Source organism: Mycetomoellerius zeteki, unplaced genomic scaffold (assembly GCF_001594055.1).
Source record: "Mycetomoellerius zeteki isolate Tzet28-1 unplaced genomic scaffold, Tzet1.0 scaffold120, whole genome shotgun sequence".
Taxonomy (NCBI): domain Eukaryota; kingdom Metazoa; phylum Arthropoda; class Insecta; order Hymenoptera; family Formicidae; genus Mycetomoellerius; species Mycetomoellerius zeteki.
The window spans coordinates 60,580-85,868 of NW_017256127.1; the positions used below are offsets into that span (position 1 = coordinate 60,580).

Here is a 25,289-nt window from a genome sequence, read left to right on the forward strand (position 1 = left end):
CTTTGATTGATTCTATTAACGTATTCTATTATTCAGTGAATTTAACTAATAAATATTAATATCTCTTAAACTATTGAGTGTCTGAACAAACGGCAAAATACGTATTTTGCTGTTAATAACTGACCCATTAAACCGAAAATTGAAATGTATGTTTAAAAAGATTTTATTTACGATATTTTACAATAAATGACATGCATTTGCATTAACATAAACGAAATATTACAAAAATACCTAATAAATACCTAATAATGCCTTAAAATAGCTATGAAAAGTAAACTAAATAAAACGAATTACATGAGCAAATTATTTTAGTAAAGAATATATGAATACATTATATAACTTAATAAATTAATGTTCCTATTTTACAATATTAAAATTCAGAGAATACTTATTTTCATATTTCTATCAGTGGTTTCAATCTCCTAAATTTGGCATTAAATAATATTATCGTAAGTGCTGGCAATACCTATAGTGTAAAAATACAAGATGAAACGTTTCCGCGGATATGTAGCAGGAGAGTGGATTTGGACCTAAATTTCATTGACTGTTCCAGTATGCTACTGCTGTTATGCGCAACGTTTCACCTTGTTTGTCTTCTTATTACACCATAGCAGTATCGATAAATTGTAGTAAAACGTATATATGTATGATATATACGTATGATATATTTAAGTTTTTCAACAAAAATTATATGATTTTTTTAATAATCCTTCAAAAAATACAGTCAAAATCTTATTTACAATTATAATAATACAAATTTATTCAACTAATATCTGTTCTCGTTTGGTTAAACGTATATATATTTGTATTATAATAATTATTAATATATTTAACACGTTATAATAATATATATATGTTATTTTTAAAGCATTAAAAGTTGTTTTGATATAGCTAACTTCTATTAACAAAGAATAAAAAATTAGCGATTAATCTTTCAATAGTATATCCAGTAAAATTATCAGCCGAATCTTCTCAGATTATATCCTATACGATTATGACATACATTACGACTCGTTATAGACAAGAAGCTAAATTATCATTAGTACAACGCATACATTTTCGACTCTATATCACTTTTGCCTTGCTTGGAATTCTGGAAAATTTATCTTTTGACTGACACATCTTTGTATTGACAACCTCAATGGCCAAAAAAATATCTGGATGTATCACTTTATCGCCGAAGACGGGAAAATGACTGAATCATCCAATTCGTTCTATTAATTATTGATTATTTGATAACATATACTTTTGACCGAAGAATTCGAATACAATTGTTTGACATCGGCAATGAACATTTTACATAGTTCTTTTTTCGATTTGGGTTCTTGTCGACATTCTCATTCCATAACTAATGTTCATGCTGATTCAGTAATTTTTTTCTGTTTTCATTTTAAAAATTATGTACGTTAACATCGCTGTGAGTTCGAAACGCATACGGTCCTTTTTATCAAACAACATAATAAATTAATTTTCAACATCTTTATTATATTAATTACTTGCTTATTGCCTTTATTCTTATTTTATTATTGTTACACATTACGAGCTAGATAAGTTTTACTTGCTCTTTATATGATTGTAAGTGTAATCAGTTGTAACAAAAAATTATTAGAGCAATTAAATCACTGAAGCAAGTTAAACTATATCAATTTTTATCTAAGAGGAACTGATGAAATAGATGTCATAGATGTTAACGAAGATGGCCCAGAACTAAGGTTAAGCTTATCTAGTTCTTCATCTGCTTTGTTGTTCTTCAGGTCCTGTTGTGTGTACAGGAATTTGTTCCATTCATCAATTCTGGGATGAGCTAGATGCTGTATCAAACAAAAAATTAAGTACAACATAGTATAAGTTTCAGCACGCAATAGTGCCAAATACTATAAAACAGTCGAGAAAATCTTAAAAATATCATCGTACGTACCTCGGCGACGTCGTACACCCATATTTTACCAGTATCGTCTCCGACAGTGACATGCAACCCGCTTGGCGTCCATGATACCCTGTTTAGAGCAGGACATCCGTCAACGACGACACTAGCGGTGGGTACCTCCGTATCCTGATTCAGATTCCACAAATCCAACCTGCCCGAATCATCAACAGCGGCAAACAGGGCCGGGTGTGTTGGAGACCAAGCAACATCATAAACGTAATCGCCGTTATGCTCGAAAGAGTAGAGCGACTTGTTCTCTTTCAGGCTCCAGAGTTTGATAGTCCAGTCGAGAGAGGATGTCAGGAATAGATGAGAGAAGTCTATACCGCCTTGCACTGCGTGTGCGCTAATGCCAGTGACCGGTCCCTGATGACCCTCGTACGTTTCCGTCAACCCAGCACGGCTACCGTGCCGACAGGCTATTCGATAAAATGTTAAAATATTAATAATATTTTGAAAGTTTATTTTTCAATATTCTTACGTACATGGACAATCACACTTACCCGAGTAAACAGTTCCGTCCTCACTTCCCATGACGAAATTGTTAACGTCGCCGTGCGGAAAGGCCAAACACGTAGCGGCGATCGCTTTCGATTGCTTCGTGTGTAATTCCAATGCCTCTTGCGGCTGTGACAGCATGTCCAGACTCCATGAGCACAATTTGCCGTCTGTTGAAATGCTAATCAAATTGTGTGCGTTTTGTGTTCCAACGACGTTCAAACAGTATACTGGATGCTGCAGAATAAATAATAATGTCCTCATTCTCGCACTTTAAGTTTAGAAGCCAAGAGCTTAATTAGCTAATTAAGCTATGTTAAAAAGTGATAAGCCACTTACGGTGTGCGCAGTGGCAGATAAGGGGGTACGTTGTATGGGAGTCCTTTTCTGTACTCGGTTGTCCCATAGCACGATTTGACCAGAGTAAGTGCCGCCCAGGATCAAGTTTGGATGGAATCTGGCGAACGTGGTAGACATAACGGGTGACTGACAGTGGAAGATAAACTCTGGAGTTGTTTTCTTGAATTTCGTGTTCCAGATTAAACATACACCGTCAGGATCGTTCGGAGTGTCGTCATTGTTGATGTACGAAGCTACTAAAAGCTCGGGGAACTGCGGTGACCAATCCATGGAGGTCACACAACGATTACGAGACCATCGCTCACAGATGAACGAGCGATTGAGCCAGAGTCGTTGATGACTCTTCTCATCCCTGCAAAATCAGAACAATCATTTATATCGCAGAACGTATTTACTATCTCAACTATACTGTCCTAGAAATAAAAGATTGACAAAAAATCTTTTAGTTGTAATTATATACGCGAATTCTTTATTCGGTCAAAGCGGATCTAAGTGCTTAAATATTTCTGTGTAAATTTATATACATATTTGATTCTGCAAATTTCATGCCGAAATTTTTTTTGTCTTCAAACGCCATCATGAGTAGAACCAGAGTAATAATATCACTTTTATTAAATTGACAAGCAATTTAATAAAAGTGGTATTAATATTCTGTAGTAATGTAAACATCTTCATAAAAGTACTAGTAATCAGATATCAATAAGAATCTTAAAATCTACGAACAATTATTGTGAAAAATTTTCTGCTTACATTCCATCTTCGCCGTCCATAGTGCCAGCATAATCGGTGTAGATATCAACCGATTCGCTCAATGCTCTTTCTACAATTCTGCTAGTGCGATCGAGGAATCGTTGGAAGTCTTCCGATAGGATAATCATTTGCTTCTCTTCTTCGCTGAGTTCCCGTACTACAGAATTAATAAAAATCAAGATTTTTTTTCAATGAACAAAAATGATGTAAAAGATTGATAATTTACACACCTTCTTTTTTAGGCTTCTCTTTCTCTTTCTCTTGCTCTACCTGTGTAACAGCAGGTTGAACCTCCTTAACTTGCGGTAATCCGTGAGGGAGTATTCCTGGTGGAAGTTTACTCTGGAAACCGTCCATGTGCGGCAAGCTATTTTCTTCATCTTCGGCTTGGCCATCATCAAATGTCAAAACTGTGGTGAATAAGCTGGTTCCGCCACAAGTATCCTAACTTGGATATAACTACCTAGCTACTGATCTACTTATTTATTCAAAACTCGCTAATACTCTAATAAACCTATTAAATCTTTTAGAAATACTGCTTTTATAATAAAAAAAAAAACTAGTTATGTTTCGATAAATATTGAAACGCTTTAAAGAACATTTATAGAGCAATAATCTATTTATCTTGAATTCACATCTATAAAAAAAACCAACACTTTCTGTGCATTCTGCTAAAATCCTAACATTTTCATTTTCGTATTTGTTTTTATACTTCAAGTGAAAAAGGTTACGTACTATTTAAATTGCACAGGTAACTATTGACTTGCAAATATTTAATAAAATCTTATTTCGAAGGAGCAACATCTAGAAGCATTAATAAATGCTATATCAAATAATTTAGATGCCATGCTAGAAAAAAACGTAAAGTTTCATATATATACGGGAACAACATCATAAGTGTGAGCCTAGATAACATGCAAAATTAGATACATGTACGAAAGGTGGATTATCAATAAATAACGTTGATTTTACATTTTCCATTTTGTTTTTTTTAATTGCGTCTCTCCACCCTTTGTTGGCATGCAGTATCAATAAAGTAGAACGATGCGAATAAAAATGAATGTGGGCGATGTAAGTAATAAGAAATTATTAATTTTCCCTTTACCAGTAATTAGTAATTACTAATTACTAAATTATTATATACTAAGTGTGTAATTACACAGTTCAATAAAAAATACACAAGAACAAGGATAATCGTTTCTCGTAGTTTTTGGCACTGAATACGATGTGTATCACTTTATCATTTCGAATTTCGAAAAATTTATAGTTAAAAGTTGCAAAAAGGCCTCTTAATGTACTTTCTAGATAGATTATTACTACGATATGTGACATGTTAAGAAGTTTTACTACAATCAACATTAAGTATATCTTAAAAGAAATTCGTCGGCAATTACATTTAAAAAGTATTTGTAATTAATATAGGGATTATTACATTATATTGCAACTTATGTATGTCATTAAAGAAATCTATCAAATATTTTTTTAATCATTCAAATTTAAGAATTTTTCAGGTCTTTGAATATTAACGTGATGTTAAAGTTAATAAAATAAAATAAAAATTTAATAAACTTAAAATAACAAAATCAAAATAGCAAATGAAAAATGTTCAAATTTTTTAAATAATTCATATACCATAAAAGGATTAATGCATAAATTTAAATTTTTATTAACTCTCTTTGACATCAGATTTAGTGATCTAAAAATCTCTTTTCGAATAACATAATTAAAAAAGTTAAATATACTAAACAGGGAATCGATATATTACCTTAAAAAAATTTTTTTATATATCTTTTGAATATGAATCCTACAGCCAATATATAAATCGCAACTTTGATACAATAAATCTTATATTGATCATAAATATCTTTTTAACCATAATCAACAAAAATTTAATTTTTAATAAAAAAATTACTTTTTAAGAAAAAAGTCCTAATAATATATATTTAATTTTGATTGAAATGAAACTTCTCCAATACGTCACACATCGTTATAATAGACTCGGTCCGTCGCAACTCATCGGCTTGCATAAAGGAGGACAGCCGGTTTCGCGCCATGACATCGCTACATTTGTTTAGTGTTAAGACATTACTGTGTCTCCAGATATGCTAAAATACGCTGAAATAGCAATAAACTTTTTTGCTATTTTATTATATTAAAGTTGTTTTTTTGTGACTTCAACTCCACATTTCTCAAAATTGTGATGTGATAGAATAATTCAATAAATAAGGTCGTATTTATATAGCGCCAAAAACTGTGCGAAATTTATCTTCAGTCTTGTATTAAAAGTCTTTTTTTGTTAAATAGTGCTGTCAACTGGAATCACGTGTAAGGATGTAATAATTGCGTGAGGTTTTATTTCTCTTTTAATGATCAATGTGGTAAATAAATGAAGATCAATGAAGTTGAAAGAAGTGAGATCATAACCGCGATCGTGTGAATTAATTCTTCTTTAAGGTTCCTGAGTAGTTGACCACATTGGATCGTGACGTCATATTCAAGAAATGAAGTTTCTTGCATGCTATTTATAAAAAAAGAGAAATAATTTAGATAAAACAAAATAATGAAATGGCTTTAAAACACTTGTAAAAATGGGCCAAAGTTATACTTATCCCTCTTGACAGTCAGTAAATAGTCATAAAAGGCATGTGAAGTGCGTTTACCAGTATTTATCCAATGTGCATGCGTAGCCTATTTTTATTTCACGTGTCTTTTACGACTGTTTATTGATTGTCAAGGGCAGGATAAGGATAGCTTTGACCCATTTTTACAAGTGCTTTAAAGTAATCTTATTATTTTTTTTATTCAAATTCTCTTTACTTACAAATAGCGTACAAGAAACTTCAACGTGTTATTTTTCACTTGTGACATCACGATTTTATATAACAACTATTCAGAAGCCTGAAATAATGAAGCAACAGACACGAATGCATAGCGAGTGGAGACGATTTAACGCAACTTTCCAGATCTCATGCAATACTGATTGAATTTACAACATCTATAAGTACGACAACTAAAATAAGTATATCTACAATTTTCTGTCGCTTCTCAAAAATAATAAAGAAAAAAATTAAGAAATTTTGTATCAAATATTAAAGTGCTAAATTCTAAATATTCTTCAGTGTCATTAGGTAGATTTAAGTTCTAAAAAAAATAACGATATAAAACACAATATTTTTGCATGCGCGATAAAGCGGACTTATCTTGGATTGCGTAAAGAGAAATATAATAAAAAATATATATATAATAAAAGAATCATTAAGCAATTTATAAACGCTAGGGATGATTTCTTCCCTTCAGTGCATAGATAAGATAGAGACGACAAATTGCAAATTACGTGACAAAATTACTTTTAGGCGCAATTACTTTGTGAAAGTATGAGGTAAAATTATGGACATGTTTGTGAAATAATTAGATAAAGTGAACCGTCTCTAGAGAGGAAGTACCTACCTGTGAACTCGTCCTCCCATTCTAAACCAGGATTTAGATTGTACTCGTCTTGAAGGAGGGAAAAGAGAAAATGTCAATCAATTTGATATCCAATTTGTCGGAATCGTTTTTAGAGCTTTTTAAATTTATATATACACACACACACATACACACACACACACGGAGTGAATTTTAATGAATGTCTCAACGTTTTACTATGGGAGATGAATTACGACTGTAACACATAAGAAAGAGTGAAATCCACGTGTAAGAGAAAGTGAAATATTCATCTTCTATGGTAAAATATTAAGACATTCATTAAAATGCATTCTGTGTATATACATAAGGTGCTACCCAATTATTGACACAATGCTTTTATGCAGGTAGAGCGTACCAAACTGAAGTCCTGTACCATTTTACAATTCTCGCAATAATTAATGAGAAATTAATTACTAAAAATCGTAGAATAAACTAGAGAGCTTCTCAGGGAGAGAGTGGGAAACGTGGTCATATTAATGGAGCTTTAGTGACCCCCTCCAATCAGGACGCACGTGATCAGTTTTCTCCAATCACTTTCATGCCTATGGAGCTTTAATGATCATGTTCAATCAGAGAAGGAACAGTTTACCATTCTCCAAGAGGTTCTCTAATGAATCCAGTCTACCGTCAATTCTAAGCGCGTGGCGAACTATAGTCGTCCAAGTACAGTCATAGTTACTAGGCGCAGGAGTTATTTACTACAAGCAATAAAGGCACACGAGCGATGCGTTGTGCTGGATCCCTGCTCTAATTGTAAGCTATGATTATCCCCCATTTTTCTTATCAAAATGAAATCTTCTAACAGGATAAGAAAAATGTATATAAAATTAAAGTATTTAATAGTACAAGAATAAAATCAATTAGAACAAAAACTAAAAATTAATAAAATAAAAGACTACAATGAGTCAGAGTTGAATGTTAGTATTAAGTTATTATTGCTAAATATGTCATATAATAACATTTTTCTTCTATTGGATCATTTTCAATATTTAACAAATTGAAATATCAATAATTATTAAAACCAGTATATAGCAGTTAGTTAGAGTAGGGTTAGTTGTGACACTTTTTATTCAAATTATTATAAATCTTCATTATTTTATCATATGATTACGATAAAATAACGAGAATTGTTTTAAAACGTTGCGTATACTTCTGGCTCATATAATAATTAAGTAAATCCTTAATATATTTTGTAAATAAGAAAAAAAATTTTGTTGATTACAAAGAAGCAAAGTGTCTCAATGGACCTCATGAGGCATGTTAAGCAATCCCGAAGGATAAGTTGTTCTCAAGATAATCGTTTAATAATATTATTACATCGATGCAGTAATTTTATCATAAAGTAACATGGCATTTAATATTAGTAGTTATAACTTCGGCGTAAATCGAGCCGCGTAAACGTAGTATAACTGCTAGACGGCTGTATCTCATTGCGGCTGTATCACTTAGATTTAGTAGGCTGGGTATATTCGGTAATTTTTAGTGTTTTCGACTATAGTAGGTTTGTATCAATCTGAGTTGGATTAATAATGTATGCTCTCTATTATTGGTAGAGCATGTAACACCAACCAATAGCAGAACATCCATTCTAGATCGGTGCAAACCCGCTATAGTAAAAAACTCTAGTAGTAATTTCTCGTTAACTAATGAAAAAATTGCAAAATGGTACAGGACTTTTCAACTCATAAGTTTAATCGGCTGCATCTGCACATAAGTATTGTACCAATAATTAGGAAACACCCTAGATATGTACATGTGTGTGTATGTATATATATTATATGTATATCTTTAAGTAGGCATTATTAATTTGTAAGTTCCAATTTACAATAGGTGTAATACGCTTTAAACCGTAGGAAATTAACTAATCATAGTCGAATGTGAGGAAAATAATCGACTATGATTGATTAATTGCTTACAACTTAAAGCTTACTAAACCCTTTGTAGATCAAGACTAATGATATGTATATGTACAAAAGCCAAAAATTATTTGAGTCTTATGTTTCAAAATTCTCTAAAGAGTTCAATAAGAAGTTTCCTATTTTTTTTAAATATGTAAAAAAGTTTTAATATCTTCGCTTAAATATTAAATGAAAGATTTCATGAGGATTTTCGTTCTTATTTTTCATACATATATAGCGTTTGATTTAAATGGAAACACTCAATTATTTTTTTAAATAATAAAAATATAAAAAATTGTTCAAATAATTTACGTTACTTTTAACATCTATAACGACTTAAATAAAAATTTATTTTTTTAATAAACATTTCTTTATTGGAGATATTTTATCTTTCCGCTCATACCTAGAAGTAATACAAGTGAAAGTAAGTATCTCACGAATCATTACCGAAAATTATAGTTTATTGCACCTGTTATGATTGAACTTGTTATAAAATATCTTACAAAACTATAATAAAATAAAGATAAAGTATAAAAAACAGTTCGCTCTATTAATATCCAGAAGAATATAATTTAATAATAGGCCAAAATATGAGTAATTTTATTGCATTGGCCAATTAATTTCATTTATTAGATCTTTATGAATCAATATTATATATTGATTTGGATATTGATTCGTTTGCGTTGAGGAAAATTCTTTGACAATCATTTACGATTAGAAGAGGCATGCAACGAAATCATAGATAGAAGGAAGAATTAAAAATTTTATATTTTTTTATTCGAAATCATAGATAGAGAAGGAAGAAGTAAAAATTGTATATTATTCGCCACCATAGAATTGATTTCCATGATTATTATATTACGTTATAGACCATGATTGATCAATCTTTGATTTCAGAATATTTGACTGCGTCAACATTTACGGCTATTTTTTTATCATTTAATTGTTCAATTAATAGTTAGATTTATTATATGTATAAACATATACATATAATTCTTTGATAATAGAGGTTGAAAACTGTGAGTAACGTCAAAACTTGTTCCGCTTATGATATGTAATTATTATAATTTTTTATTGTGTATTATAGTGTAAACTGTATTGTAACACATCATATACGTTCGGTTTTGGCCTATTATTAAATCATAATATATTTTTCTGGGGGAAAATAGATATAGATACTATTCTATTATATATCTAAAAGATAAAACTGTTATTTAAAAAAATATTTTTAAAATAGTAAATAAAAAATTAGAACATTAGAACTTTTATTAAAAAAAATTTTTTATAACTCTATTATTTAAAAGAAATATACATTTAAATCAAACGCACTTTATATTATTTCATTCTTTTTTTCGCGTTAATTGATACGGAATATGATGAGGTAGGATATTTCTCGGAAAATAAATTTGGCGCGAAAACTCATTATCAGTAAATTTCAGAAAACAGTTTTCAAAATGAAGACAAGTAAGGGATCATGAAATTGAAATAACGATTTAATACAACATACTGACATCTCCGACTGTTAAAATAAAAATCGCACGTTCTTTCAAGTTTTTTCGATTAAGACACGAGATATTTATAGTAGTTACTTTTTAAACGTTGACTAGTGAAAATAAATCTACATTCATAAGACAGGAAAAAACAAAAGTACGTACACATTTTGAGAATGCTGTACGGCTATGCTGCGATATATTCAGACACATGTAGAGAACAGACAAAATATTGTAACGTGATCAAAGTGTGAAATCATTCGTATTGCGTAAACAATTAAATATAAATAGTGGTTAATAATCGAGCCAAATAAAGATTTTCTTTAATTAAATTATTATTTTATAATTATATGAATAATATAAATCAAAACATAGATCAACAAATCAAAACAACGCATATACGTTTCGAGACCACCTTCTTTAGCTAATCATAAAGTGAATAATAATAAATTCGCATTCTTAATAATAAAAACCTATTCCATTAATAAGAATAAAAATTTTTATTAATACCAAATGATGAGCCAACTTTTTGTTAATAAAATGAGTATATTATAGAGTACATGAAATGAGTAGTATATTTTCTAGGTGTTCACATTATTTTGTCTATACTCTGCATACTACTGTGATTATAAAAAGTATCGGGATCAATAAAACGCAAACTATGAATTTATTCATCCAATTTCGTCCCCTTCAAAATAATTCTCTCTCACTGCAATACATTTATGCCAACATTTTTTCCAATGCTCAAAGCATCTTTTTTGATCGATTTTGAGTATAGTCTTCAGAATGCGTGGCGAATTTTTTTTTATCGTGTCTATCGATTCAAGACGATGCGATAATTTACCACGAAGCGGTAATTTCAGCCGAGAGAATAAGAAAAAATCACATGGCATATCAGACAAATATTCGAAATTATATTCGTTGAATTTTTGGCTATAAAATTACAAACAAGACAAGAAAAATCCTTGGAGAGGACTCCTTTTGCCTATAAATTGATTGCCTATAGCATTGATTTGTCTACATCTCATTTGCCTACATATCGCCTTAGCCCTCATTAAATTTGCCTATATCTTTTGTGCACAAATATAAAATGAAGAAACAAAGGTAAATACGTTTGCACACACATTATTATTGCTAACAGATCGATTGCCTATACAAGTACTTAAATTATATAAAAAAAAATTGTTCATGTTTTTAAAGATGAGAATTTGTGTTTTTAAAGTAGAGAATTTGTGTTTTAAAACAGAGAATTTATGTTTTTAAAGCAGAAAATAGTGCTTGTAGGCAATCGAGCTATAGGCAATAATACATGTAGGCAAATGTGACTTCGTTTCTGAAATTTGTATTTGTGCGAAAAAATGCATATAGGCAATCGAGCTGTAGGCAATAATACATACAAACAATCAATATGTAGGCAAACGGAATCCTCCCGAAAAAGTCCAGCGTTTTTGGGAGGACCCCGTTTGCCTACAAATTGGAATGCGAGATGCGACGCGTCTTACGCCTAAATTGTCTTTCAAAATTGAGTGGCATGAGCCAAATGATATTCCAACACGTTCAATTATATCTTGAATTGTCAATCGTCGATCACTAAATCCTTAATTTCTTTGACGTGTTGCTCATCTGAAGTGAAAGTTTTCCTTCTTCAACGCGTTCTCTACCCTTTTTGAACATTTTATACCATTCGAAAATTCTTTTTCTTAACATGCACTCATTACTAAAACATTTCCGCAACATGAAATTTCGTTCCGAAGACAAAATTTTATGCAAATTCTTTACTTAACAAAATTCTATACATTAAAAATCGCCGGAAGTATTTTTTCTCAATTACAAAACAAGCATTTATTGTAGACTAACAAAGGTAATGACGTAAAATTTTAAGCAGAAGTTAGAAACAGTTCTATATACAGAGAGTAGTATTATCATTTTAACTCTGTTAATCTACCGACTTTTGTCGCTACCCTATCCACGTGCTGTTAAGAAGCAATACCAATAGCGACTGAGGAACATTGTATAATAAAAAAATGTTCCTGCGCCACTAAACGCTCAAAAGATATGTCTTTGTATAAAATATTAAGATGTTACATATACATATATCAGTAATAATTTACTAAAAACAGAATCGAAGTGTGACTTCACTGGGAATAACGTGTGTAATGTGTTCTCCATCTTGAATTCAGTTAATATCCCACAACACTTTAGCTCTATAAAAATTGCTTTCATGTTAGTAAGCATTTATGATGCGTTAGCATTCCCAAAAAGATTTCAAGTAACGAACATTGCGCTGAGAACTCTGGAAGGTGCGTTAAGTTGTGACAAGATTTGCCAATGGATATTTCTCTCGAAAGATTCCAATATCCTTGATTTGCCATGATGAAACGGCATCAAGAATATCATTAATAGTAATCAGAGCTTTATAATCATTTTCATTAAACACTAATTCAATTTATTTCTTTTTTTTACCCTCACATTCTTTCAATAATATCAATATAAGAATATTTTTTTAATATATCTACTGTGTAAAATTAGTAATACACATCGTAAGAGACAGTTTGAAAATATTACTAAAATCGTGTTGGAAGAATCAGGAATATAAAAAAAGACAACCATCTTTGAAACTTATGCATGCTTCCCAAGAGTCAGATATATGCGGATAGATTTGTGTAGTGGGCCTGATAGCAGATTTTTTTGCTGTATAGAGTCGGGATGTCAGATAAATATTTAGAAAATAATAAATACGATAAATAAGAATAAATGCATCCAAAAAATAGGCAGACTTAACGAAGAAGAGAGTTGGAAAAAGTATAAAAGCATATCCATAAAGACCGATTAGGCTCCGGGTGGAGAGTTATTTTGTATTCCTCTTGCTGACATTTCCTATGGAAAACGTTAAATTCTGTAGACGATATTCTTCATCCGTTTTCTAGTACCGGCTGTATCTATTTCGAATAAAGGCAAGTAAAAACACTATCTAGTATGTTGCAAATATCAATTAATTTCATGTAATGAAACGTACTGATAGGCTAACAATACGCGTTACATTTTTGGCGAGCAAATTGTAAATTTAGTAATAGTTTCTCTTATTTTACCAAATTCGCTTTGACATCAATAATCTAGAATAATATTTGAAATTTAATCTGAATATTCTGTTGCCAAAAATTGTAGTACTCAATTCTCGCATAGTACCTTTTCTTTAAAACGATCGCTTTAAGTAATACAAACTGAATACAAGCTAAACCTAACTGTGAACCTAAAAATGGTTTTCAGAACCAAGAGAAATCATAACTTACCGTAATAGTCGAATGCATGAGCTGAGAAGGGGAGGGAAAAAAATTGTACTTAGTTACGTTATCATAAGAATGCATTACATTAATATAACACCTCTCTACACTCAGACTCATTAGTTCAAAATAAAAAAAGTCTACAACCAACTTTAAAATTGTACGAAAGGATGAAACATTTCGTAATATGTCTGGCGGTTTAAGAAATATTCGACTGTATACCCCATAGAAACGACAAAATATAAAATTTTTTAGTAATATATAATTTATTTGTGAAAATTTTTTCAAAGAAGTGGATAATAAAATCATAGCGTTTCATAGAAGTGATTTTCAAATATCTCATATTTTAAAATAAAAAATATTACGCTGAATGTAGTTAGGTGAATATAATTTTGTAAATTTTTATATATGGTGCTTCGATTCCTACGTATAAGAGGAAACGTACATATTCAGAATATTTATCATTTTTAGGGTAACGTTTTATCTTCCATGTTCAACACTTTCGTTTTTTACCAGCGACTGTAGCGTTAAATATTGATCCAAAATTGCGAGAAACTTTAGTTTGTTTTTTAATTATCCTTAACAGTAGATGCTCTCTAACGAATACACTGCAATATCTCACTTACATCCCTTGTCACACTTATGCCCACCCTCTAAGTCTCTCTCAAAATAAATGTTGCTATTTCATTGTTCTTGTTAATATATGGGAACAATAAAGCAAAATTTTAAAAGCGGACATTTCTTTATCAATATTAAAGTACAAATACTAGACAACACTTTACCAAAAGCGTTAAAAAGTACCACAAAAGAAACTATTTTCATATCTTACATACACAGAGTGTCACAAAAAGGTCGGGACACTGAATTATTTGGAAAAGAAATGTTTTCGTAAAATTTTTCATACAGAAGTTACAGGATGCCAAATTATCCATGATATTAGTTTCTTTTTGAACGATTTTGAGAATATCACATCAAGGTCAGATGTGACATTCGCAAGACTATTCAAAGTCAAACTAATATCACCACATAATAGGTGACTAGATACTCTACAATTTTTGTATGAAAATTTTTCCCGAAAACGTCATTTTCGAAATAATACAATGTTCCGACCTTTTTGTGACATCCTGTATACACTCATTAAATACCACATGGCTTTTTATATCTAAAAATATATTTGGAGAAACATTCTATCAAAGTAATAAGAAAAGCCTGTAAGAACCAACACAAAATAAACTTGTGTTACAAATATTTATTACATAAAAATAAAATATAGAAGTTTCAACTTTCGATTAAAGTCCTTTTCAGTATACAAGATGTCCTAAAAAGACATATGTTCTTTCACTGGTAGATTCTGTGAAACATTTTAAGACGAAAAGTCTTATACAAAAACGTCGAGCTATTTCCCTAAAAATGAAATATATTTTTTTCTAGTTGTAGCTGTAGTTACATCAGTATTTTTATCTTAAAGCATTGTTAACGTATAGAATCATTAACGCTTTAAAATATGAAACTGAATTTCGGCAGTTAGGCATTTTTGCGCATCAATTATGTTAGTATTTAAAAGCGAGTCAATGTACAAGGGCATCTTCGCAACCATGCATAAGTGCGCGAATTTCAAACGCTACAATTGGCAAACTTTAATAGTTTGTAATCTGAAAAATATTATAGCCTCGACGTATTTCTACAAAACTTTTCGTCTTAGAATGTTCCACAGTATGTATCATAAAGGACAACATATTCTTTCTTATTTATTTTAAAATTATATAAATATATAGGGACACCCTATATATTAATATAATTCTAAAATAATCAGTACTGTAAGATAATGACATATAAATAGAAAATAAAATTAAAAGACAATGTTTTTGAATAAGACATGCTTGGTCATAGGATTCGTCAAATTAAAAATGGCAATAATCATGCTTCATATCTATAATATTATAGTAAGACGCACTTGACTACGAGATCTCATAAATTGTTAGGGTGAAAGCGTTTCACACATAATTTATCCAATAAGAATCAAACTTATTTGAATTCATCAAACGATTTACTGTAATAAAATTAAATGTTCTTGGCTCACAATAAAATATAAAATTATAAAAATCGTAAACTTATATGAAATTCTTAAATTGAAACAGATTTTTGATAACTACACAATCTCAAAATCTTATAAGAGAAGAATTAATAACAACAACATGTATAAACAATACATAATTATCATAAAGACTACATCTACACGATAGATTTAATAACAACGGTAGTTATAACTACTAACGTAAAATATATATCTGATAGCGAAAAGATGTAGACTTACAAAATCGGTTTTAAAAAACCGTGTAAACGCAAGGAACGATTGTTACGCTTTTATTGCCAATCTTGAATGCTACAAGCTTATAATATAACCAAAGAATTATACATAATTGCTTTCATTATATCAGTAGGATAAATTAAAACCGCTTCGCATAAAAAAGTACACATTTCGAGAGTTATAATTACGGATGTTACTATACCCGATTAATAGTTGTCACATAAACGTAGTCAAAGAGAGAGAATCAAGTGTTATTATTACGGACATGAAGCATAATTATTGTCATTTTTAATTTGACATTACATCTTATGATCATGTCTTATTCAAAGAACGTTTCTACTTTCTATTTATATGTCATTAGTGCATTGTTAATTTTGAATTATATAAATATAAATCAATAATAATAAAATCGAAGGGCTACGAGCCAAAAATTTAAACTTTAATATTCAATGAAAAATACAAATATATGTTTCGACATCATTATCAATGTAATAAATATAAATATAAAAACAAATTTTAATCGAGTAACACGGCGATTATCAAAAAATAGAAATGATTGAAAATGCTGTCTATTCGTCGATGATACATAGTATTCAAGTATCCTGTCTCATGTGCAACTTTAATTATCCAAAAATATTAGTCATGTGCGGAATTTTCTGTTAAATTCATGTCTGATGGGAATCATAGTTCTGTTAATGACATAAATTATAATTAAAATTAAAAAAATAAATAAAAATTTTTTTTCTCGAAATTACAGAAAGGCAAAATAAGTATAAAGTTATACATTAATCATAATTAAGATATAAAAATACACTGATGTATAAAAAACTATGTATATTATTGTGTTTCGGTCACAAACGAAATGCAAGATTATAAATATATAAAGTAAAAGAATATTTACCTAAAAGTAAGTCAAGATTGAGTTGTACCAAGTCCTCATTAGCAAAATATGGTTATGATTACATAGTCAGTTAATAAAAAGAAGACGACTCAGGCAAAAATACGTTAGAGTTATGAGACAAATTGATGTGACAAATTGATGTAACATACAAGAATAGACGTTAAGTATTAAAGAGGACTTTAATCGAGAGTTGAAACGTTTATACTTCACTTTTATGTAATAAATATTTGTAGAATACATTTGTTTTGTGTTGGATTTTAAAGGCTTTTCTATTTTTTATTTAATTCGCCTAAATTCATTCAAATTTAAAATATTCTATGTGAGCACAAATACTAATTCTCTACCAGCACGCATGAGTCATGGCATAACAATTTTGTAAGAATCTTAGTATATAATCGTAATTTATATTTTTCCCAACAAACAGGACGCCTAGAGTTAATGTGCTGTGTAATTTTAACTCTCTTTCAGTTAATTATTTCATTAAACTATTGAAGCGTGAGTAAGCCTTTTTTTCATATGCAAGCAAACGGTCATCTGTATATGTGGAAGTAAAACTGTAAAAGTCTTAAGGAGCTAACAGTGAAATATAGTTGCAATGCAAAAATTTTCGTATTATAGTATTTACAGTAAATGTAAATTTCCATATACAAAACTCTTGCAGCACAATTCAAATGTAAAATCGGTTATACCGACTTGTGTGTAATCTTCATGACTCCTCGTTGCCTTCACATAACTTGAAATATTTGAAGAAAAACAAAAAATCAAAGATCTGCGGAGCAATGTTTAAAAAGCGCAAAGCACCTCAATAGTTAGACTCTACATATCCCTTCGCTTGGAACACGACGTATCTCTACCTTCCGATGTGTATCTCTACCTCTATAATATAACCAGTGTTGTAACAAGTACCTTTTAAGAAGTATCTAGATATAAATATAGGTACTGTATGGGAAAAGTACCTAGTTACAGGTATAGACACATTTTTTAAAAATTACCTAGGTATAGATACAGGTACAGTGTAGCAGTACCTGAAACATTTTGTTATTTTTTAGGTACTTCTCATTAAAAAAAAAAAAACTGCGTAAACGAATTTTATTTCATATCGCATTACTATTTATGTAGTATATAAAAATGTTTGGATAATTATCATATGTCATACTTTTTTTAAATCAGTAATGCTTCAAACATTGTATCGGAAAGTCAATTTTTTCTGGGGATTAAAATTAAGTTTAATGTAATGATATAATATATAGATCAACGACATATACAGAATGTCCCATTTTAATTACTTCAGGCAAATATCTCAAAAAATACATAAAATACAAAAAAAATGTTTCAGATGAAAATGGAACGTATGGTTTCAAGAGAGACGTAATTTGGTCACGTTGCTTTTTTTTCTTCTAGGTGGAAGCCAAAAAGATATGAAGGTTACTTTCACATTTTTAAATAAAATTGTATGATTTTTTTTTATACAATATGATTCTTCTAATTATTCTGCCTATAAAAGTATTAAGATAGAGATATCAAAAAACCAATATAGTTTACAAGATATTTTATACTTTATTCTGGCACATATTGACATGAAATATTAAATGTCTCGTAAACTATTGATTTTTTGCTATCTCTGTCTTAATACTTTTATATGCAGAATAATTAGAGGAACCATATTGTGTAAAAAAAAAAAATACAATTCCATTTAAAAAAGTGGATGTAACCTTCATATCTTTTGGACGCTTCCATCTCGTAAAAAAGCAACGTATCCAAACTACATCCTCCTCAAAACTGTTCCACTTCCATCTGAAACATTTGTTCGTATCTTACGTATTTTTCAAGGTATTTATCAGGGGCAATTAAAATAAGATATTCTGTATACATAGACCAAATATTCTGTTCGTAGCTTGAAGACAATTTAAGGTCTGCGATTGCGTCTCTTTCTGTCCTCAGAAAAAATAGAGCATGAAACCTCAACAGTCACTGACAGCCATTTAAACTATCAATTTCCAGCTTCATTCCCTATCATTGAAAAACATGGAAATGTTTGATCTATGTATATATCGTTGATATAGATAAATTCTTTTTACGTAATTAAATTTAACCTTATAAAAAAATATTCAGACAGAGATATATATAAGTATCTCTGTCTATAAGGACCTAGGTAATGCACTTAGATACTGCTAAAGTACTTAAGTACTTATATCTAGGTATGTTACAACACTGAATGTAACGTCTTACGACAATTATAGAAAGGTAGTAAAAAAGTAGACAGAACATACATAGGTAGTTTGGTGCAGACCCACCTTTCCTGGGACGCCACCAGTCAGTCTCAAAGTAGCCTGCGGAGCAAGAGTGAGTTGGTGTTGTTGTTGAACAGGAGGAGTAGATGGTGTATGCAGAGGACGATGTGGACAGTCCTTGTGTCCAACACCGGATGAATCGATCAGATTGTATCGCAAAGCAAGGGAACACGCGTATGTTTAATTTTTTTCACACCGCAAGATCAGTTAGATAACAGATATAAAAAATTTATCATATATATGTGTATATACGCGTATGTGTATTATTTTTTGTAATAATATTCCTTTGTGTCCATTCAAAATAAAAAATTGGACAATCAGACATATAATCTTAAAAAGAAACATTATTTCCAGTCAAAATTCTGATTTTGTAATAGTTAACGTTGCACTATCTTTCGTTACAGTAAAGTAGGTGGTATTGGAACAAAATATATGAAAATTTGTTAATCATTAACATAGATGGTTTGTGATCAGTTTTGTATTGTTAGCAGATTGCAAGATTTTTCTTTTGATTGATCGTCAGTAACACATATAATATGTTGGTAAGATTAATCGTCAGTAACACATATGATGTTTGTGTTCAAGAACTAACTGAATTTGCGGTAGTACGTTATGGAAATGAAAATGTATGTAGGAAAACGTGTTGCCACCACCAAAAAAAAAACTTAAACGAAACCCAGATTGATTGTTAGATGCTTACTACCTGTTATGTAATATATTTGTTACACACATAATCTAAGGCTCACAATAAAAACTGTTATTCATGTTCACAATTATAATAATAATTGTAACGTAATAATAATATATTATTCGTTTTTCAATATATTTAAATGTTATTAATGTATATATTTTTAAATATATGCTGATTAATAATATTTGTATCACTACATAAACATAATATATCATTCCTTTAATGTTGAGTATCGTTTGAGTAACAAAATAAAAAAAAATCGTGTAAAAGTGTTGAAAACTGTTAATCCTTTACAAACAATATGAAGGAAAATGATAATTGTGATGTAATGAATTATTCAATTCATATTTAGGAATATGTAAGTTTCCTCGCCACTTTAAAATTAATTATAACAAACAATTTAGAAGGTTAACTCAATTTTAATATTAGTTGTTCTAAAATTAAAAACAAAAAATGCACTTGTATGATTAATAACGTCTTAATTTATTTAGTTAATACGCGAAATAACACAAAGAATATTGTTAAGATTTCGTTTGTAGTTACAGACAGACTGTATAACACAATGTTTTAATAAAAAATATATAAAGATGTATACACTGTGTCTTTTTTATTAAAAAAAACCACCCACTTTACTAATTATTTATTTATGCGAAAACTATGGAATATGTGTAGCTTAATGATATTTTAGTGACCTTAAAACACGCACTGTGTGAATGCGCTATAAACATGTGAACTTACGTTAAAGTGAAAATTAATAATTAATAAATATTAATAATTATTTGGTGTAAAATAACAGGAAAAAGTTAACGATTAATACTTATACAAGATATAATATTTAACATGTCTTATCTTGTAACGAATCAGTTAAGTTTCAAAAATCTTCGGAAACTTTTGAATGGAATTGAAATTATATTATATTTCAATTCCATCATTTATATTTAACGTATGTAAAACCTTTGTGAATTAAATATCATATGTTTTTTTTCTAATATTCAAACGTTTCACAAGTAACACATATGTGCAATATATATATAAATAAATATAAGAGAAATATTGACTCACCGTCGTGGGATGTATGCGTAGTCTGAATGGTTTGCGTTTGCTTGCTGTAGACAACCGGTTCTTTTGGTGGAATATTTGTGTGCGCCACGGAGACAATCGTAAGCTCTCGATTCTTTCTTCGTCCTACGCTGTTTTATACCACAATGTCAAATTATAAATATCGGTCTTAAAAGAAATGCAAAGATGTAAATAAATAAAATACCTCTGAGCAGAATTTATACTAGACGGTTGCAAGCTGGCGTCCGGTGTAGCATTAGCACTTTGTTCAGGCGTCAATGAGCTCATACTAGACAAACTAGAGAGCACATCTGTAAATAAACAGAATCCGTTAGGGAAAAGTGCCCTAGTAATTAAACACATTACTAATTACTTATATACCTGACACTGGCGCTACACCCAAAGAAGACAGCATTGCATCTATCTCTTTACGCTGATCCTTGTCCGTGCCGGCGGCACGAACGGTAGCTTCTTCTACCTACAATCCATAAGCGAATCGTTTTGTCATTAATAGAGACCTTTTAATCAGAGTTTGGCCATAAAAATAATCCAACATTTTTTTCAAAATTGTACGAGTGAGAAAAGATGTTTTATCTCGCTCTGCAGTGGTGCGAAAGAGAAAAAGATATTTTATTTTGTTCTGCAGTGATGCGAGATAAAGATATGTGCTATTAGGTACCGGAAAAAGTGCAGATTTTTAAATAAAAATTTAATATTTTACGGAAACCAAGTGAATAAAGTCTCTATCTAGCCGTTCATCATCATTAGAATATTTGCGCGACGTTTGCATATCTTTTTCGTAGGTTTGAACGCATATATATTCACGCAGTTCATCATCTTCAATAACAAATGAACATTCCGAACGCGATTTATCCTCTAACGATTCAATATCTTCCTTAAACTGCTTAAGAGCTACCACATTTTCCGCTTACTTAAGTAACAGTAACCGTAAGACGTACGAATTAGCCAATCAGAGCTGAAAAATTTTTGATAATTCTTGACTGTGATTGGCTACACTGAAAGAAAAGATTGGCTGCTGCAGCAATTTAGATGGTAAAATATGGCATAGCATTTTTAATTGACTGCAGTAGCCAATCATTTCTTATGGTATGTCCTACGATTATTGTTACGGAAAGTGTATGGGGCAGCCCTAAGGACTCGCACATGTGTCCGACAGATTTTTCCGTGGCATACATGTATACAGTTATCCATGCTATATTATACAGTATTCATAACTGATATTAAAAAAATTAATTCATTTTGACTATTTTTCCATGTCAAATGTGATGATCTTCCGAAGATCCTGGAGCAAAAACTAAGACATTTGGATATTTGTGCCCGTGAAGACTTTTAATCAGCTTGACACAAGTTACAAAATATTAAAATTTGAAGTAGTTTGATCGAGACTCATTTTCCATAAAATTTATGACATTCTTTCTGCTCGTGTCAATTTCATGCATTACATTTGCAAATTAATGACTAATTTGATTTCAGTTCATTACTAACAAGAAAACTGCATGAACTTTTTCCAATACCTAATATCTCGGTTTGACTAAAGCGAGTTTAATGAAAAATATCGGATCAAACATAGACCAGCTATTACATGGCCAGACTCTGGACCAAACATAGATCAGTTATTACCAATTATGACCAGACTCTAACTAGTGTCTCTAGTCATTATTATACATTTCTGTCACTTTTAGCCGCGTACATCTTTAGCTCAGGGTATCAATCATTTTCCCTAGAGCAGAAAGTGAACATTTTTTGTATATATGTGTATATGTACATAAAAATTTTTACTTTTCATATTTCTGCTCTAGAAAAAAAATTACATGATCGATACTCTGTACATATAAATTGAGTATCTGTAAATATATCTTTCTTATCTCTTACATCCTTTTGTTCTTTCTCTCTCCTGCGTCTCTCCTTCTCTTCCCTAATAGCTTGCAGCTTCGCCTTCTTCCTTTCTAACTCCGCCTTCCGATCAGACATCATCTTGACGACTAATAAGAGAAATCACTAAAAAATTATATTTAAAATCTTTTGGATGAAATCTTTGAATATTGTTTAAACTAAGCTTATATTCTGTAACTCTGGCTCAGTTTTTCATTATCTGGAGATTCTCTCAAATTAGCTTAAGAAATTTTTAGCCGTTCACATTTGCTACAAGCACAAGCAAAGATTTGGCAAAGGCTTTAACAGCTTTGGAGCCTTGATTAAAAGAATAACAGATGTCAAAAATGCTCGTTTTTGTCGACTTGGCATTCCATTTCTTAAGCATAAAAATTTATGTAAGCAGTAGCCAATCCAACATGTTGATTTCCTTACTGCTTACGTTTTATTGCTTAAGTTTGTTTGTGTATCATGGCTCTTAGAGCTATCATATACAAAATGACATAAGCTGCATAACCATAGCATAAAGTTACTGGACTAATGAGCATTCAACATAAAAATGCCATATTAATTTATATAAGATATAATATATCCTTATGCTTCAGTTATGCAGCTCATATCATTTTGTGTTCGTGACATTCATTGACTGCTAAAAAGGATAGAACAACTATGTGTCAATTATGTCTTCTAAAAAGAAAGGAATTGTTACAGTAACTTTTAGTTACCATTATAAAATTATTAATTTAGTGATTAATCATAGTTAGAAAAATATAATGTTTACATAAGTTAGGTAAGATTAAGATCTAAAGGATCAATTATGCTGGCCATAAACTGTTAATTTATGCTGTAACTGTTTAACACAATTTCAATGTTTTCATTGGTAATTGTTTCAGCATACACAAACACACAAAATCGATAAAAAATATACCAATCAATACTTTTTACTGTTAGTCAATCATTTCACAAAAAAATGTGTCAATTAGTGTATTTTTTATTAATTTTTATTTGTGTATGCTAAACTAAACAATTACCACCTTTTCGTTTACAATGACTTACCCGACTTACTGCATGTGCATATAACTTACGTCATAAAATTCTCTCAAATTTAATGGCAAGTGACAGCATGTAAGTCTGTGTAAATCATTGTTTATTAAACTTACTGGTTACAATATAAATTAACAGCCAACATAAATTTACAATCAACTGATCCTTAAACCACATATATGTATTACGTCCATTTCTACCAATATAATTAATCTTAATCTCGGTTTAATCTACTCTTTATCCTTATTTAATTCTTAGAACTAGAAAGAGATCAAAGTTAAACCAAGATTGAAGTTTACAGTGGCAAAAACGGACATTAACCATTGCAGATAATAAAAATCGAGCTTCAGAGGAATATACCGATATGTAAAATTGGTTGAGGGAGTTACTGCAAAGGCCAATGTAGTTATTGATTTCTTAGTGATGACGTCAACTCAGGTCAAATCGTCTACCGTTCGATCAATTACAAGCAAAATTAATGCCTTTCGATTATGATCGCTCAAATCATCCGAAATAACGTGTAGTTGTTTAAGCGAAATTAATTTGCATTGAATGCGGCGAAACTTTGAACGATGCACTGACTCGCATTTTAATCTGGGCGATGTCGACGTAAAGCATAGTAAATCATTAACACGAACCAAACGCGACAAAAATGCCGTAGACTCACCTTCGCTATAAATAACAAGCGGAGCGAGTATAACGAGCAATCAAATATACAAACTTTACTCAATTTTTACATTATTTCAAAGAAACGATAGATAAAGCCACAAGATTCTTCACGAACATCCAACCACAGACTTCTATATATACTACTAGCAGAGAGAAGCTTGAGAGCGGCCCAGGATTTAGCTGCAACCTTATTTTGAAGCGCCTCTATGTCCACAAAACGTGGACATTGAACTACGTAGCCAATATCCACGATCTCGTCGATAATGTCCACGATCCCATCGGTAATGTGCACGATTTTTCGATTATATTCTTCGCTATGGCCGGTATTCATAATCGGTTCTCATTTCAAGACCGTATTAAGGCCAGTATTCATAGTCAGATCTTACACGGGGTCTACAATTGAAGTCATAGCGGTCGTAGGGTCTTAAGTCATAGAAAATTGACCAATCACAGCTGATTATTCTTCTCATATTCGACTGTGATTGGTCAATTTTCTACGATTTAAGACCCTACGACTGCTACGACTTCTATTGTAGACCCCGCATTAAAATCCTAATACGGCTCTCTGATTGGTTCATACATCTTAAGACCATTTCGAATCTTGAGCAACGTCTATGGATTTCGTCCTATGAATATTAGCCTAAGGAAAAGCAGTGGCCAATCACAACTTGCGCTGGTAGTAAGTAATACAAAAAACCGAAATTGTCGAATACCAGCGCAAATTCTGATTGGCTGCTGTTTTTCCTCTTTCTGCTTTTCCGTCA

At 30.7% G+C, this 25,289-nt stretch overlaps 1 protein-coding gene across 18 annotated transcripts; it reads right to left on the reverse strand.

Moving 5' to 3' along the window:
- Positions 1–1,064: 1,064 nt before the first annotated feature.
- sw (cytoplasmic dynein 1 intermediate chain short wing) lies at positions 1,065–24,651 on the reverse strand. 18 transcript variants are annotated; one of them, XM_018461258.1, is made up of 14 exons: positions 24,524–24,651; positions 22,813–22,922; positions 21,301–21,397; positions 21,125–21,230; positions 20,923–21,050; positions 19,149–19,286; positions 13,679–13,699; positions 6,983–7,030; positions 3,766–3,945; positions 3,536–3,692; positions 2,765–3,137; positions 2,431–2,662; positions 1,919–2,346; positions 1,065–1,811 (listed from the first exon to the last, which is right to left on the reverse strand). In XM_018461258.1, the coding sequence occupies exons 2-14, from the start codon at positions 22,912–22,914 to the stop codon at positions 1,650–1,652; spliced, it is 2,172 nt and encodes a 723-aa protein (XP_018316760.1). In that variant the 5' UTR covers positions 22,915–22,922; positions 24,524–24,651; the 3' UTR covers positions 1,065–1,649. The 18 variants fall into 18 exon arrangements, with proteins under 18 accessions (XP_018316760.1, XP_018316768.1, XP_018316766.1 ...); XM_018461266.1 differs by having other exon boundaries at positions 3,766–3,921; positions 19,173–19,208; positions 22,813–22,938; XM_018461264.1 differs by having other exon boundaries at positions 19,173–19,208; positions 22,813–22,938.
- Positions 24,652–25,289: the final 638 nt, after the last annotated feature.

What these genes read in the sequence shown, in the direction of transcription:
- sw (XM_018461258.1), bottom strand. Translation starts at nt 22,914, where the DNA reads ATGATGTCTGATCGGAAGGCGGAGTTAGAAAGGAAGAAGGCGAAGCTG. An exon ending in AGTATAAATTCTGCTCAGAG is followed by an intron (nt 21,051 to 21,124) that starts GTATTTTATTTA and finishes GGTATAAAACAG; the next exon opens with CGTAGGACGAAGAAAGAATC. An exon ending in GGGTGTACGACGTCGCCGAG is followed by an intron (nt 1,812 to 1,918) that starts GTACGTACGATG and finishes TGTTTGATACAG; the next exon opens with CATCTAGCTCATCCCAGAAT.